Source organism: Vigna radiata, chromosome 3 (genome assembly GCF_000741045.1).
Source record: "Vigna radiata var. radiata cultivar VC1973A chromosome 3, Vradiata_ver6, whole genome shotgun sequence".
In the NCBI taxonomy this organism is placed as follows: domain Eukaryota; kingdom Viridiplantae; phylum Streptophyta; class Magnoliopsida; order Fabales; family Fabaceae; genus Vigna; species Vigna radiata.
In genome coordinates, this window is record NC_028353.1 from 3,622,187 (window position 1) to 3,637,985 (window position 15,799).

A 15,799-nucleotide genomic window follows, 5' to 3' on the forward strand; every position below is an offset into this window, starting at 1 on the left:
ATAAGATTAAAAAAATAAGCAACAATACAATACTGTAACACAGCAATAAGATATCATCTTTGTTATCGTAGACATGAAGAAGCAAATAATATTTCGCACAGATTAAAGAAAAATTTAATTACACTAAGACTTATTAATCATTTAATATTCTTAGAGCAAAAAGTTTTCGTGACAAATTGTCAGAAAACGTAACATGGTATTTAAAAGAATAAACAAATAAACTTCGTTCTTATTTTCTTTTATACCAAAAATATTGTTTAATACATTTAAACTTTTTACATTTTAATAATATTTTTATTTAGTTTTTATTTTCTTCTTTTTAAAAAAATATAAAAAATTTATATTTTATGAGAATTCTACTTTTATACTTTATATCAAATTAATATAAAAACATGTTATTAGTAACATTTTTTATAGTAGAAAGATAATATGACATACATTAATATTCATTTAACATATTTAACAACGATAACAATGATTTTAAAAAAATGAATTTTTGTAGTGTTTAAAAAAAAATATCAAATAAATAAAAAAATTTATATATGTTAAACTATCATTTTTCTTATAAATAACAAAATTAAAATAAATTAACTCGTCAATCTATCCTATATGGTCGTACGAAGACCAGAAAAGAGAATCAGTCACAACCACTTTCCCATAAATTATTAGGTTAAAGTCCGCTTACTCCACTAATCGCTCCCAAAAATCTACAATTATTACAAATAGACACATCAAAAGTGACACGTGTCAACTAATAATGCCTTTAATTGCGCCATAATTATAATTTTATTTCGTAAAAGAGAGAAAACAAAAGTTCATATTACATCTGAAAATTTTTAAAAAAATAAGGAGAATTATGAGTATTTGATTTAGTCCATAAAGTGATTGAATTTTAATTTACTTATTTTTTATTTTGGGGTTCGAGAAAGAAACTTGAAAACCACATTTATTTATGAACACATGTTTATGTCTTCTCCTGTTTACATAACAGTGGTTGTGAATTACGTGCATTCATCAACCACCAATTTCATCTTCAAGTGGGTTACCACTACCCAAATATTTAATGTTTAACGTATAAATAAATAGGAATACATGGATTATTTTTAATAAAAAATATTCATCATACACCATTTTTTTATGCAAGAAAAAATAGATGTATATGTTAATTATGATTGAAAGCGGCATCCAGAATTTGTTAATTGTGATTTCCAACATTCTTAAAGTTGACCTTGACATACATGAAAGGAACAACAAAAGTCAAACATGAAGACATGATTAGCAGTGTGATATAATGCCCCAGAAAAATCCAACACCTCAAGATGAATTTATAGCATACCTAGTTAGTTAGAACACAATAATGATGAATCTAGTTGAGAATATAAGCACCAAGAGAAACATAAGAACCAAAAAGTTTATCATGCAAAGGCAAAATCCAAAATTCTTGTTCGATGTGGGAGTTCCTCTGTCAACCTTCAAGTTTTCAAAGTATAAACTAATTCCTGGATCTCTCATCCTTACCTGGCTACCGTGCAACACCGAATTTGAGACACCTTGAACATTGTTGTTCACGTAAATGTTGATGCAACAGCAATCCTTTGGGTCAACCTTTGTGCTTCTATGGTGAATGTGCATCGTGGCTCCCACGTTTTTTCCATCAAGGTTGATGTATTCAAAGGAGTCATTCTTCAACTTTGACTCCATCGGAGAGTCATCAGTTGTTCAAGAGTCTGAGAATTGATTGCTGCTGTGCTGTCGGATGTCTTTCATTTTTCAGTTTTCTCAAAGTTTAAGATTGGATCCCAAGGTTTCCTATTGCTGAAGGAACCCAATGTTCGACATCCTAGAATTACTTGAAGTACACTCTAAGTGGAAAATAAGAAGAATCTTATGCATTCCAGAAAATTTTGTTTTGAAAATGTTATTTCGGAAATTTCAGAAATTCTATTCAGGAGTTAATAATTTGGAAGTCAGTTTTACAAAGATGAAATGATTATTTTAAAATGTTAATAGGGTGCAAGAAGAAATTGATGGGGTGCAAAGAAGCAATTGATTAAGTCAAATAAGGGCCGAATGACTAGAGAGAGACCCCATGTATAAATTACTACTAGTGTCAAATCTCGATTGATTAGCTTTTTAATCATGCAGAGTGATAATTAAAAAAAATTATGGAAGTTATTTCTTAATATGACATAATATAGAGAATGTATATTAGTTTATGGCTAATTAGGTCACGATTGAATCATAGGGAAATTGGTTCAAATCTTGAACATGGCTATTGCTTCCTCCATCTCACAATTCCTAACTGCACTCCCACAATTACAAGAAAAATTTAACTGTAATGTCTTGTTTACTTGAATAGATTTAAAAGAGAGTAATTGAATGGATTTAAAAAGATTTGAACATAATTTTTTTTTGTTTATTTGAATGGATTTGGAGATAAGTGAAAATGAATTTGGAAGTAAATTTTTTTAATCTGTTACATAAATTAAATCATATACTAATTTTTAGAAACTTTACTTCTAAATCCAACTTCCGAATCTACTCAAAAAAACAATAAAAAATCCTCTCAAATCCACTCAATTACTCTTTTCCAAATCTCTTCAAGTGAACAAAATATAAAAAAATGAATAAAAAATATGAAAAAAAAAACTTTTTGAAATATATATCTCGGAAAGTTTTTTTCCAAAACATATTTAACGTAAAAATGCCCTGAAAAATCTCATTCTAAAAAACTTATTCTAGAATACATTCCAAAAATTATTTTTTGAAAATATTATTCTAGAAATTAAAATTTTGTTTCAAAACGTATTTGTTTGAAACATGTAACCCGAAAAGTTACTTTCATGGAAGATAAAATGGGCATGTTGAAATTTGACGGGTGCACGAAAAAGTATATGAAAGTACTGTATTAGTAACAAAAATTAAAAAAAAGATAATGATATGAAAACATTTTAACATTCTCTCATGTCTTTATTTATGATTATCATTATTTATTGTAAAATAATTATTTTACCAATCATATAATGAAACGTATATAATATTAAAATATTTTCAAAAAAATATCATCAAAATATCATTATCTGAGAAAATTAAAAGAAGAAAATTAAGAAAAATTTTAGAAAAGAGAAGTGCTATAACATTTAGGGAGGAGATGGATACGAGCTTAATTCTAAACTTGACTAAGAAAATTGTGGAATACAGAAAACTAGATTAAACTCTACAGTTCTCTCTCTAAGAGTGCAAGATCCTAGTGCCTCATTCTACAAACTACTTCGTTGCTTTCCTGTAATCACAGATACTTTTATTGTGTTACAAAGCATGCTAACCATGCATGAATTTCTCAATTCTAAGGGTAAGAATCAAACAAATTTCTGCCAGTGGGGTGCTTGATTGATGAGGCACAAACCTCTCCTTTTTATTTTGTTTGTTTCCGTCTCGTGGCTATGCATGCCCGGAATGCAACAGTGGCATGCAAGGTGGCATCAATTCCTGCTTCAACTTTTGAACTCTCTTAAAGACACCACATTAAGAAACTATTAACAGATTCCATTTGATTTAAAATTCTGGGATACCACTCGAACGTGATGAATACTCAGTCACCAATTTCAGAAACATGGAAGACTTATCCTCTAATAATCTTGTAGGTGTATCATACTCTGCAACTCGACCTGCAAAAGTATCCAAAGGATAATTTCAGAAGCACACACTAAAAAACCATAATGCAGTTTTTATATAAAAAGAGAAGAAAAAGGATACAGGTCATGCAGAAGTACAAGACATTATGCTTTTATACGCACCATCACTTAGCACAAGAACTTGATCACTGTCGATCACAGTAGGTATACGATGTGCAATGGTGCACACAGTGCAGGCCTTGAATTCACTTCGGATGATCTTCTGAATAAGATTATCTGTGGCGGTATCAACTGATGCTGTTGCTTCATCCAGTACTAGTATTCTTGACTGCTGCAGCAGTGCTCGGCCCAGAGCAACAAGTTGTCGCTGTCCTACACTCCAATTATCTCCATTTTCTAGAACTGCAGATTTCAAAGTATTTGTTAAGTTTGCTACTTGTGACTAAACACTATTTTTTTCTTTTTAAGGGGTGAGGAAGGAAGGATACTGTAGCTTTTCATTTGTCTTTTGGGCACCTACCTGGTGTATCAAGCTGTTGTCCTTTGTCACGGATGACCTCTCCAAGCTGAGACTTGTCAAGTGCCTGAGAAAAATTAAAACCCAATGGTCACTGTTAAGTATCCTCATATAGAAACACAAGAAACAAGGGAAACATTACTGTTTTCTATATTCAGTAATTCTGAGTTCATACAATTCAGAATAAAGAACCAAAATCAGAGAGAATGCAAGTCTATCTGCCCTCCGAAAGTTCCCAGGTCCCCTCACTCCCTTTATTCCCTCTCTCCTCTAATGAAAAGATACCCCCATGATTTCACACCTTCCACATCAGGCATTCTGTTATTTCAGAATCAAGGACGGGTGCATGTGGGCCCCCAAGTGATGGGTTTCCACTTCTTCCTCTCATAAACCTGGTGGATTTTCCTCCTCCGCCCTTGCACTCCTTCTCCTTTGTTTGTATCAACACCTACCCCTTGAAAATTCACCTTGTCCTCAAGGTGAAGTTCAGGAAACGATTCCATCATCTTGTTGTGCAGAGGTTTCCACGAATTTTCACAAGCTGGAAGACTCTTCAACTTCACTAACACTTCCATGGTTTGTTCTGTTTCTCCTCCGACTGCTAAGACTTCTTCTGGTTGAACTTCGAGCTCCAAGTCTTCAGTCACAAAAGGGGATAGTTGCTGGACAACAATGTCATCAGCCACCCTTGGTTTCAATAATGACACATGAAACATAGGGTGAACTCCGCTCCAATTCTTTCCATGATCTCATAAGGACCGTAGTACCTTGGGTTGAGCTTTTGATTACTCTCTTAGCCAATTTCTTCAACTTATAGGGATGTATTTAAACTATACCATCCCACTTTATACTCCACTTCCATTCTATTTTTTTAGCTTCCTGTCTCATCCTATCATGAGCTTGCACCAATTGGTCCTGTAAAAGCGCAAGTATTTCATTTCTCTCCAACATTCCAGCCACCTCTTTCATAAGGGTTGCTGGTACATCACCTCGAACTACTAGAGGAGTGTCTCTTCCATATAAAGCCTTGAATGGCGTCAGCTTAGTGGACTCATGATAGGTTGTATTGTACCAAAATTCAGCTCAATCGAGCCATTTAAGTCACTGTTTGGGTCTCACTCCTATCATGCACATCATATATGTTTTTAAGACAGCAATTCACCACTTCAGTTTGTTCGTCTGTTTGTAGATGATAGGCAGAATTGAACTTTAATTTGATTCCTGCTAACTTGAATAACTCAGTCCAGAAAGAGCTCATGAAGACCTTGTCCCTATCTTACACAATCAACTAAGGAAACCTGTGAAGCTTTACCACTTCCTTGAGGAACAGCTTAACAACTTCCTTGGCTGTGTAAGGATGTGTCCGGGAAAGGAAGTGGGCATATTTAGTGAAATGATCTACTATGACCATCCTTGCCACCGGATTTTGGTAACCCTCCAATAAAATACATGGAGATATGTGAGCAAATCTGTTTTGGAAACAGGTAGGGGTTGCAGCAGCCTTGCAGGGCTGAGGGTTTGATACTTGTTTCTTTGACATACCTCACATTTCTTCACGTACTTTTGTATGTTCTTTCGCAATCCGTCCCAAAAAAGAAAACCTTGAGATTCTTTTATAAGTTCTAAAGAAACCTGAATGCCCTCCTACAGCTGAATCATGAAATTCCCTCAGGATTGAATTGATTTTAAGGGACCCCTTTGGAATAACCAGCCGACCTTGATAGTACAACCTGCCCTGGTTTGTGTTATACCCTGGATGCTCTCCATTCTTCACTGCTAGGTCTTGGATTATCTGCTTCAACCTTTCATCCAGCTTAATTTCTGCCTGAAGATCTTCCCACTCCAAGAATTTGACTGTGTGGATGGCTGCATATTGCATTCTTCTAGAAAGGACATCAGCTGCTATATTTTCTTTCCTGCTTTAATTTTGAAGTCATACCCAAGCAACTTGGAGATCCACTTATTTTGTTCCTCCCCCATCAGCCTTTGACCCTTAAGATCGTCATAACTTCTCTGATCAGTATGGATTATGAAATGCCTCCCCAGTAGGTAATGTCTCCATTGCTGTACAGCCATGACCACTGCCATCAATTCTTTTTCATAAACTGACTTGTTCAAATTCCTGTCAGAGTGTTTGGCTCATGTACTAGTTGTCCTCCTTGCAATAAAATTGCACCGAGGCCGTGATTGGGGAGGAACAAAATAAGTGTCATGGTTGTCTTTAGCTGTTCAAAAGCTTTTTGACCTGGTGCATCCCACTGAAAGCTGTCTTTCTTCAGCTGTTGAGTCAAGGGCCATCTTCCCATACCACTCGACAAACTTTCTATAATATCCTGTGAGGCCGAGAAAATCTCTCAATCCTCTCACATCTTTAGGAATTGGCCAATCTACCATAGCCATTATCTTGTTAGGATCAGCAGCCACTCCTTGACCCGACACATTATGGCCTAAATACTCAATACTCCTTCCAAAAGGGCATTTCTTTTTGTTCACCACCAGACTGTGTTGCCCTTAGAGCATCCAGCACCCGTCGCACATGCTCATGATGACAATCTACACTCTTGCTTAATCTTCTTCCCTCATTCGTACTTGGTGATACCACAATTTTAGATCCAGCTTAGTAAAGATCTTACCTCCTCCTAGTTCATCCAACAACTCATTTATGATGGGTATGGGGAACTTGTCTAGTAAGGTGAGCTTGTTTAAGGCCCTGCCGACACAAAACCACCATCCTCCATCTTTCTTCTTCACTAAAATAATTGGAGTACTATAAGGGCTGGTGTGGGTCGTATCGTATTATTCCTGCTACCAACATTTCTTGCACAAACTTTTCAATTTCAGTCTTTTGATAATAAGTATTTCATCACAGAGTTGGTCTGCTCTAGGCTCAACAACTGCTCGTTGTATTTCATCAGAGTTGGTCTGCTGTAGGCTCAACAACGGGCCAAAAGGAATTTGTACCAGCCCTGGTTGAAGGTGACGAATTAATGCATCTTTAAACTCCTCCCAACTGGTCGTTTGACTCTACTCTATCCATCATTGATACCAACTTAAAGCCTTATCTTCCAATGCTATCACTGCAGTATCCAATTTTTCATCATCTTCTACTAGATTGAGTTTGAAATACCTTTCCGCCCGTACTATCCAGCCATAAGCATTATCTCCTAGAAATATAGGAATTTGAAGTTTTTCCCCTCCAAAATCGCATGAGGATTCATGGCTACTAATTCATGTCGTGTGGCTAGCATTGTCTTCACTCTCAAATTCATCATCAGTGGCATTGGACGTCGCCTCCCTTTTGTGCAAAGGACGGTTGTGAGGCCACCCCCTTCGTGACCTGCTGTGAGAGATGATAAGATTTTTCAAATCCACCAGTTGTTGCTCAAATCCGTCTATGTGCTGCTCCATTGCTCAACGAGTCAGTACCCCACTCCCAAAAGCGAGTGATCCGATACCAATTGTTAAGTATCCTCATATAGAAACACAAGAAACAAGGAGAAAATACTGTTTTCTATATTCAGTAATTCTGAGTTCATATAATTCAGAATAAAGAACCAAAATCAGAGAGAACGTAAGTCGCTCTGCCCTCCGAAAGTTCCCAGGTCTTCCTCCTTTTTTTCTCCATGTAATTCTCCCCTCACTCCCTTTATTCCCTCTCTCCTCTAACGAAAAGATACCCCCATGATCTCACACCTGCCACATCAGCCATTCTGTTATTTCAGAATCAAGGACGTGTGCATGTGGGCCCCCAAGTGATGGGTTTCCACTTCTTCCTCTCATAAACCTATTGGATTTTCCTACTCTGCCCTTGCACTCCCTCTTCATTCGTATCAGTCACATGACGCACAAAGTGCTATTCAAACAGCCATAATTTTAAAAAATCCAGAATTACAGTCTATTTTCTTATGCTATAACTTTTGCTTAGGAGTAAAGGTATAAAGTGGTTTATTGGATTTGTAGTATGATATTAATAAGGCTAAACTTTTGATCTTCCAAATTAGGCACTGAAAATACTTTTCAATCAAGGACAAGTAATAAAGTACCGAAGTTTGATTAGTCCCTATTTCTTTTGATACCACATTCAGCTCGAATGGAGGACTACTTTTGGCATATGTTGTGAGTTTTCTTCCTTATCCAGGGAAGGTACATATGTAGAGTAAGTTTGATAGGTATGACGATAGTGGAGGCTCTGCTTGGTTTGCTTTTTGTGGGGGGTTTTTGAAGAAGTTTACTGCATAGACTACTTCTAAACCAAATATTGAAGAGTTTTTCTTTATATTATTGACTTCATGTTCTCATTTTCCCCTTTATCAATATCTATTTTCTGTTTTATCTATTTGCATGTATATCCTGAACTCCGTGTTATTCGTTAGTCCTGCCTTATTAACAATATTTCCATTTCTCTTATAATGATTTGACTGTACTATACATAGATATCCAAAACTGAACACAAGTAAACTTTATAAGCAGTTTTCTGAACAGATAGTACAGGCTGTGCAATTAAAGCATGGAGTTATGAAATAATACCAACCTCCCAAATCTCTTTATCTGAGTGCTCCTCAAGAGGATCAAGATTGCCTCTGATGGTCCCTTCAAATAAAGTTGGATCTTGTGGGATAATACTGAGATGGCTGCGAAGATCATGAAGGCCAATCTCAGAAATATTTATGTTGTCAATAAGGATACTTCCACTTGTTGGCTCAATCAATCGAAATAGTGCCTGAATTAAAGTAGATTTTCCGCTGCCAGTACGTCCAACTATTCCGATCTTCTTTCCACCAGGAAATGTGCATGTTACTCCATGAAGCACCAAAGGAAGGTTCTCCTTGTAACGGACCTTCAAAAGAGACAGTGTAAGGATAAGAGAAGTGGAGATCCAGTACTCGTGATGGGACAAGGCCAATTGCAGCACAAAAATCATAATAAAGATATCAATGTAACATGTCTAAAAACTAGGATTAGATACTGTACATAAAGAGACATCATACTATTCATCAAGAAATAAACCATAAATATTTGACTAGAAAAAAAGAAGACAAAAAGCATAAATGTGAAGCTGAGCTTGGAACCTTCAAATCAATTATTTCGATTGTCCCATTTTCTGGCCATGAGGATGGAGGGCGAGAATCTTCAATTATAGTGGGTGCTTCGCTAGGAATTTGGCTGTACTGATATATTCTCTCGATGGATATAATTTTATTTTCAAGTTTGCAAAAGCTGAGTATCCACCGTGATAAGCGTGCATTTAAATTTAGTCCATATGTCACAGCAAGTCCAGCCATGCCTATAGAGGAAAGGTAACAGCAATGAGAACAGAATAATATTCCATTATCGCATTCAGCATCCTGTATAACCAGCACTTGTGAAATTAAATCTAGTTTTTAAAAGCACTTACTGGGGTCTATACTTCCTCGAGGAAAACTCACAACCAATACCATGCAGAAAGCAAATACAAAGGTTGACAGTAACTCCATCCGCAGGCAAAGCCACTCAATTGCAGACAGACTACAAAAGAATGGTCGTGCAAAACAATCAAGAAGATAGAGGTTCCGCTTCATGAACCTTTTTTCTTGTCCAAAACCTCTGATGGTGGATGCTCCAGCAATTGACTCACCAAAAAGATGTATAATTGGAGACTTCTGGATGCTAACAATACGAACCAGTTCCCTGGAGGATGCCATGTAGTATTTCTGCAATGGAATTGGTTGTTGGCTAGACTAAATTAAAACATAGGGTGATATACAAACATTTAAATAATGCAATGAGATTGGAGAATTACTAGAACTTTTTGACAATGTACCCTCTCTTTTACTTGGAATAAAATTCTCACTTCTCTCAAAAAGAAAGCAGTTTTTTTTTTCTTTTATGCAAATGTTCTGGAAGAGCAGTTAGAAAGATTTTAAGCTGGACAAATTCTAATTACCTGCATCCACAAACAAGCAACAGCCATTGGGACAACTAACAGTAAAACTTGCCACGTAACTTCTGTCATTACCCCAACAATACCAATAAGTTGTATTGTTGTTGAAGCAAACCCGCCAAGTCTAAAAGGAATGTCAAGATCCACAACACTTTGATCAATTGATACCTGGTGGGATAAAGGTGACACATTATAATTATCTACACCAAACAGATAGAGATGCAATAAAAAAAATAAAATAGAAGATGAGGACAAAAGAGAACTTACCCTATTCAAGATCCTTCCAGCCGGTGTAGAGTCAAAGAAAGACATTGGTGCATGGAAAACACTTCTAAGCATTTTCAAAAATAGCTTCTGTGCAGCTGCAAGGCCAAATGTAGCCACCAGAACAGCCCTTACAAATATAAACCATGAGCTGCCAAAAGCAAGGGCCATGTATACAAGAAGAAGAACGGAGGGAGTTACTTTGGGCAGGTCTCCTTCTGTTTGAGGGTTAGCCCAAGCCATCCACCAATTGCTAGCAATCTGAAGGAACTGAAACAATGCTTGTGCAATGATTATGAGAGGAATTAACAAGCCTTTATATGCGGCTGCCATGTATGACAAGTAGACCTTCATGCTGACTCTGCCTCTAATCCTCTCTTCTTCCTGAACAAGCTGTTTCTTTCTCGATCGCTTTGCTTTCTTCTTCTCCTTAATTGCTTTTTGATCTGAAGTAGAAGCTCCTTCTTGCACTTCCTTTGCCAAACTGTCTATATCATTTGCAGAACATATGGATTTCTTACTGGTCATAACAGATGCTTCCAGAGATAAATTTTCATCTGAATCTTCAGAGGAGTGAACAGGGATATCCATAGCCTCTATGGCTTCATGGTGGGCTGAAACCAGTGTATTAAAATCTGTTCCTGCTTGTAAAAGATCGTCATACTTTCCTGCCTGTATGATGCAGCCTTCTTTAAGCACCTTCAAGAATAGAAAAATAAATTTAGAAAAAAATCATCTTAACATCATCATATAAGTTCTTTTCGGTACTTAAAACCTTGTTAAGAGAAGAAAAAACAGAAACTTCATATAACATGAAACATTTGAATAGGATTCTTCCTACAAAAAAGCTTCCAAGCGCTAATTGCACTAGTTGCAATGGGGCACTACCATAATTATACTATAAGAGAAATTACAGCAAAATGTGATGTGTGTAGAAAACAGGAGTCAAGTGCACTTTGTTATGAAGGATTTTGTTATAATATATATTAAGCTTTCACTTAATTGTAGTCATACTGAAACCATCCTTTCTTGAAATGTCAAAGCTTTTGCTATTGCAAATTTGATTGGGAATATGAACGTAACAACTCATGGGATTGGTTATAGGATAGAGATAACATAAGTTGGACAGGCATGGAAACCGATAGGCTCACAATAGAAAACTTGAATCGAGTACTTCAAATAATAAACAAACAAGAGCACCCACAAAAGGGTTTCATTGAAAGGGAAAAGGGGTCCAATATTTCAGAAAAGGAAAAGAAGGTCGTCAAATTTTGAAGGACGCGGTAAAAAAAGGTCGTGTGAGTCAGATTGTTATTTGTTTTAAGTAAAATAACTTCGGTCATGGGATTTAATTGCATCAGTGGAGGATATTTAATTATTCCTAGTGTCAATGGATTTTACCCTATACATGTTATTTTTTAGAAGAAATTTGTTAGCAAGTTATGACTTGCCTTTCTTTTAAAAACACCAAAACGTGTAACTTGCAAAATATTCCTTCCATAAAGAAGCGAGTAGGTGTACAAACTGACTTCATGTAAATTAAGAGAGAACTATAATGAAAAACGGGACATCAAGAGGAAAACCTCACTTTGACATACCAGAGGGCATCTTAAAAACTGAATCCTGAATCGTGCATCATGCAGGGAATACACAATTCAAAATTTAAGTGTGAAATAAAGCATTATCATAAACTTGGCCTCTTATTGCATGATGCCCGAATGTGCCCGAAAAAATTGTACAACACAGCCATACCAGTATCAAATCAGCCGCCGGAAGAAATTCAACTTGATGCGTCACATAAATGACTGTTTTATCTGCTAGTGCTGTCAATATATAATCCTGCGGTACCATGTCAAAGGGTAAGCCATATTCACAATTTTAAACAGTACTATCAACTGCGTGCTAAGGAAAACTAACCCTGAACAAGTCAGATCCAGTGTGAGCGTCAACTGCACTGAAGGGATCATCAAGAAGATAAATATCAGCATCTTGGTAGAGTGCTCGTGCAAGCTGAACCCGCTGCTTCTGGCCACCACTCAGGTTTATACCTCTATCACCGATAATTGTCTGATCACCGTGTGAGAAAAGTTCTAGGTCCTTTTTCAGTGAACAAGCTTGAAGAACATTCTTGTACTTTGCTTTGTCCATTGGGCTTCCAAAGAGGATATTTTCTTCTATAGTTCCTGATTGTATCCATGCTGATTGGGAGACATATGCAGAAGATCCACACACTCTGACCTGAAAAATAAATGAATGCATTTTGTAAAAAGTGTGAAAAATTACAAAGATTAAAATGTCAACGGACAGATTAATAGAATAAAGAGGGAATCAAAAGCTCAAGGGCACCAACATACTTCCCCAGAAGTCTTAGGAATTTCTCCAAGGATGCAAGACAGAAAGCTTGATTTCCCAGAACCAACCATGCCACAAACAGCCACGCGCATCCGTTTTTCAACTTTCATACTTATCCCTGATAGAGTAGGTCTGGAAGATGAAAGGTCCCAACAGAAGACACCATCCTTAATTTCTATAGCAATGTTAGTGATGCCTTGTGGCAAGGAAATAGTTGCATCTTCCTGCAATTCTTCCTCCAGAAGGAAGCCAGATAACCGATCAAGAGAAACTTTTGTTTGAGCCATTGTTGACACCAAGTCTGGAAAATTCCTCAAAGGTTCTTGCAGGATCCTGAAAGTAGCCAGAGCAGAAAGTACACCCCCAGCAGTCAGCTGACCACCCAACAATATGCAAGTACCAAAAGTGACTGCTGAAACAAAAATCGGAGAGCTCCAGAATATAAAAGTTATGAAAGCCTGAGAATAGAGGGCTTTCCGAAGCCACTTGAATTCTACTCCACGCATATCCTCCAGTTTCACTCTATATCTGTCTTCCCAAGCTTGAAGTTTGAGAATCCTCATATTCCTCAGGCACTCAGATGTTTTTCTCATCCTCTCATCCTTAGCAGCCATTAATCTGTCTTGATAATCTTCTTGGATCCTGGCCACGGGAACAGTGACGACAATGGAAATTATTGTAGCAATCAGCGTTGCAATAGAGGCAATTCCAACATTCTTATACAAAATTGCCAGGGCAAGAACAATCTGGAGAGGAAGCATCCACATGTCATGGAGATACCAAGAGTAGTCCCCAACCCTCTGAACATCAATAGCCATGTAGTTAACAATTTCCCCACTTGTGTGACTTTGCTTGGCCAAGCTTGATATCCTTAAACCCTTTCGATATACCATTGCAGTTAGAGCCGACCTAACATGCATACCCATGATGTCCACCCCTAGATACCACTGCCTGGTGGTCATGGTCTCCACAAGCTTAGCCGCAAAGAATATCCCTGCAAGAACATACCCCTCATGTGGGAAAATCTCTTTGCCAACTAAGAAATCAACAAAATAACTTATCATGTATGGACCAACGTACGAAACTAGAGTGGTTACACCAGCAAATATGGCATTACAAGCCGCCTCCTTCCAAAATGACTTGAGAAGCGCCCATGCTAACGAAGGCTGCCCGGATGATGAGGTTTCTGCCTTCAATTTCTCCCAATTAGAATTCACAAGCTTATAGTTTGTTTTGGATCGGTCATTAGGTGCAACAAGGGGAATGTCCTTAAGCTCAAGAGGTCTTTTTGCACCGATGGAAAGAAGGGGATTCAACCAAGACAAAGTGGCCAAGCTAAAAAGTCCAGCATCATTATAGGGAGTAACCTTAAGACAGCCCGGTTCTTCCTCAACAAGCAATGGTTGTTGCTCATCAGAAGTCCTACATATCTTTACACCAGTAACACCCCTGATTGCAACAATACACAAAAAGCCAAGAGCAGGAGTGACCGCAAAATTCGCCACAACATGAGAACGCAGGTGCTTGGAACCTTCCATCCAAACCCCTCTCCCATCAACGTACAAACCACACAAACAAACAACAAATAACACAAACCACCAAACTCTGAGCAAATTTGGAAACCTCTCACGCGCCTTGAACTTGCACTGCAAAGCCGAGAAGCAAAGAGCAACCCAAGCTAAACCCTGCACTAGAGGCACAGAAAGAAGAGCCAAACCCAAATCCTCATCCCTTTCTCTAATCAAGGCAAACCCATCAAACCCCACCACCAAAACTTGCACCAACAAAACATAGAAACAAGACAACACCGACAACTTGAACCACGTTCCAATCCGAACGTCACGTGTTTCTAAATCAACACTATCAAGGCCGCGGCTGGCATTGCCGGTTCCATTGTCCTTACCAAATCTAACTCCACCCCCTAAACAAACAACCACCCTCCTCGCCAAAAGAACGAAAACAAACACAATAAACAGTGTCAAGTTGGCACAGATTGCCACCACTTCCACCCAAGGCAATCCAAGGATCGCACTCCAAAGACTCTCAAACGATCCAGAAGAAGAAGAATAAGAAAACGACGTCGGAGAAGAGATTCCAATTTCATCGACGGCCATTGCAGTGTGAAGCAAAACGTGGATTCGGAAGAGAGAGTCGGTGATGATTGAGAAGTTTCTAAACTTGTGATGATGTCATCGAAACGTGAGTGATTGAAAAAAGGGCATTTCACCATCTGGTGGCAGATTCTGCAGACACATTGTAGCGCAAACAAAGATAATTTCGTCAGCACGGAACCCGAAGAGAAACAGAGGAATATCATACAAAAACAGCAGAACCTCTTAGTTCTCAAACATTCCAAATTCAGACAGGGACAACAAAAATGGGAATCGAGAATCTGATAGACGAAGAGAAAGAAAAAAAACAACAAAAAAAAGACCTGGGTTGGTCTCAGAAATCGCTTGTGATCTTCGAAAAGCTACAACCTTTGAAGAATATCGCACCTGGGTGAGAAGATAAATAGAAGACCTCGGCAATACAGAGAACGACAAGGACAGTGACGGTGAAGATAATGATTAAGATAGAAGGAACAGCTACGAAATAAGTACAACAATGTCTTACGGAGAGAGAGACAGAGAGAGAAGTGAATCTCTCTCTTCTGCTCTCTTTAATATTCTGTTATTTTCCCTTTTAACTATGCTTCCCTCTCTGTGTGAATGATGCTGGCAATCATAAAAGTGCCGTGCGAGAATGAACAACTTTTGTTTTCTATTTTAGGTTTCAGAAAATGGAAGATTTGGTGTTTAGCTCAATCAAAATGGAAATCCTTTTTCGCTTTAATAGGAATCCTGTTATACAGATTTTAGCTCACAGTCACTCAGGCCTCCATACCTATCAACTTATATACTACTCTGTCTTTCATTATTTTAACAATATTACAAATTATAACAAAATTATATTTTCACCACTCATTTACTACAATTTCATTACTTTTTTTATTTTTAACTGATTTACCATCTTTGATACACCAGATATTTACTATTTATAATCGTTTAACAAGATTTTTTCTTTTTTTTGCCTGTAATTAAAAATCAAAATTAGACATTCTTTAAATAT

The 15,799-nt window shown here is 37.3% G+C and overlaps 1 protein-coding gene across 2 annotated transcripts; it reads right to left on the minus strand.

Moving 5' to 3' along the window:
* Positions 1–3,113: 3,113 nt before the first annotated feature.
* Positions 3,114–15,474, minus strand: LOC106757581 (ABC transporter C family member 5). 2 transcript variants are annotated; one of them, XM_014640265.2, is made up of 12 exons: positions 15,187–15,474; positions 12,691–14,931; positions 12,254–12,574; positions 12,089–12,175; positions 10,340–11,035; positions 10,076–10,240; positions 9,548–9,842; positions 9,222–9,436; positions 8,684–8,989; positions 4,156–4,219; positions 3,798–4,037; positions 3,114–3,668 (listed from the first exon to the last, which is right to left on the minus strand). In XM_014640265.2, exons 2-12 carry the CDS (start codon positions 14,800–14,802, stop codon positions 3,556–3,558), a joined length of 4,614 nt encoding a protein of 1,537 aa, XP_014495751.1. In that variant the 5' UTR covers positions 14,803–14,931; positions 15,187–15,474; the 3' UTR covers positions 3,114–3,555. The 2 variants fall into 2 exon arrangements, with proteins under 2 accessions (XP_014495751.1, XP_014495750.1); XM_014640264.2 differs by having other exon boundaries at positions 15,123–15,474.
* Positions 15,475–15,799: the final 325 nt, after the last annotated feature.

Coding starts and splice junctions, on each gene's coding strand:
- LOC106757581 (XM_014640265.2), bottom strand. CDS start 14,802: ATGGCCGTCGATGAAATTGGAATCTCTTCTCCGACGTCGTTTTCTTAT. Junction 12,575..12,690: donor TTCCTAAGACTTCTGGGGAA/GTATGTTGGTGC, acceptor TTTATTTTTCAG/GTCAGAGTGTGTGGATCTTC. Junction 3,669..3,797: donor AGTTCTTGTGCTAAGTGATG/GTGCGTATAAAA, acceptor ATACTTTTGCAG/GTCGAGTTGCAGAGTATGAT.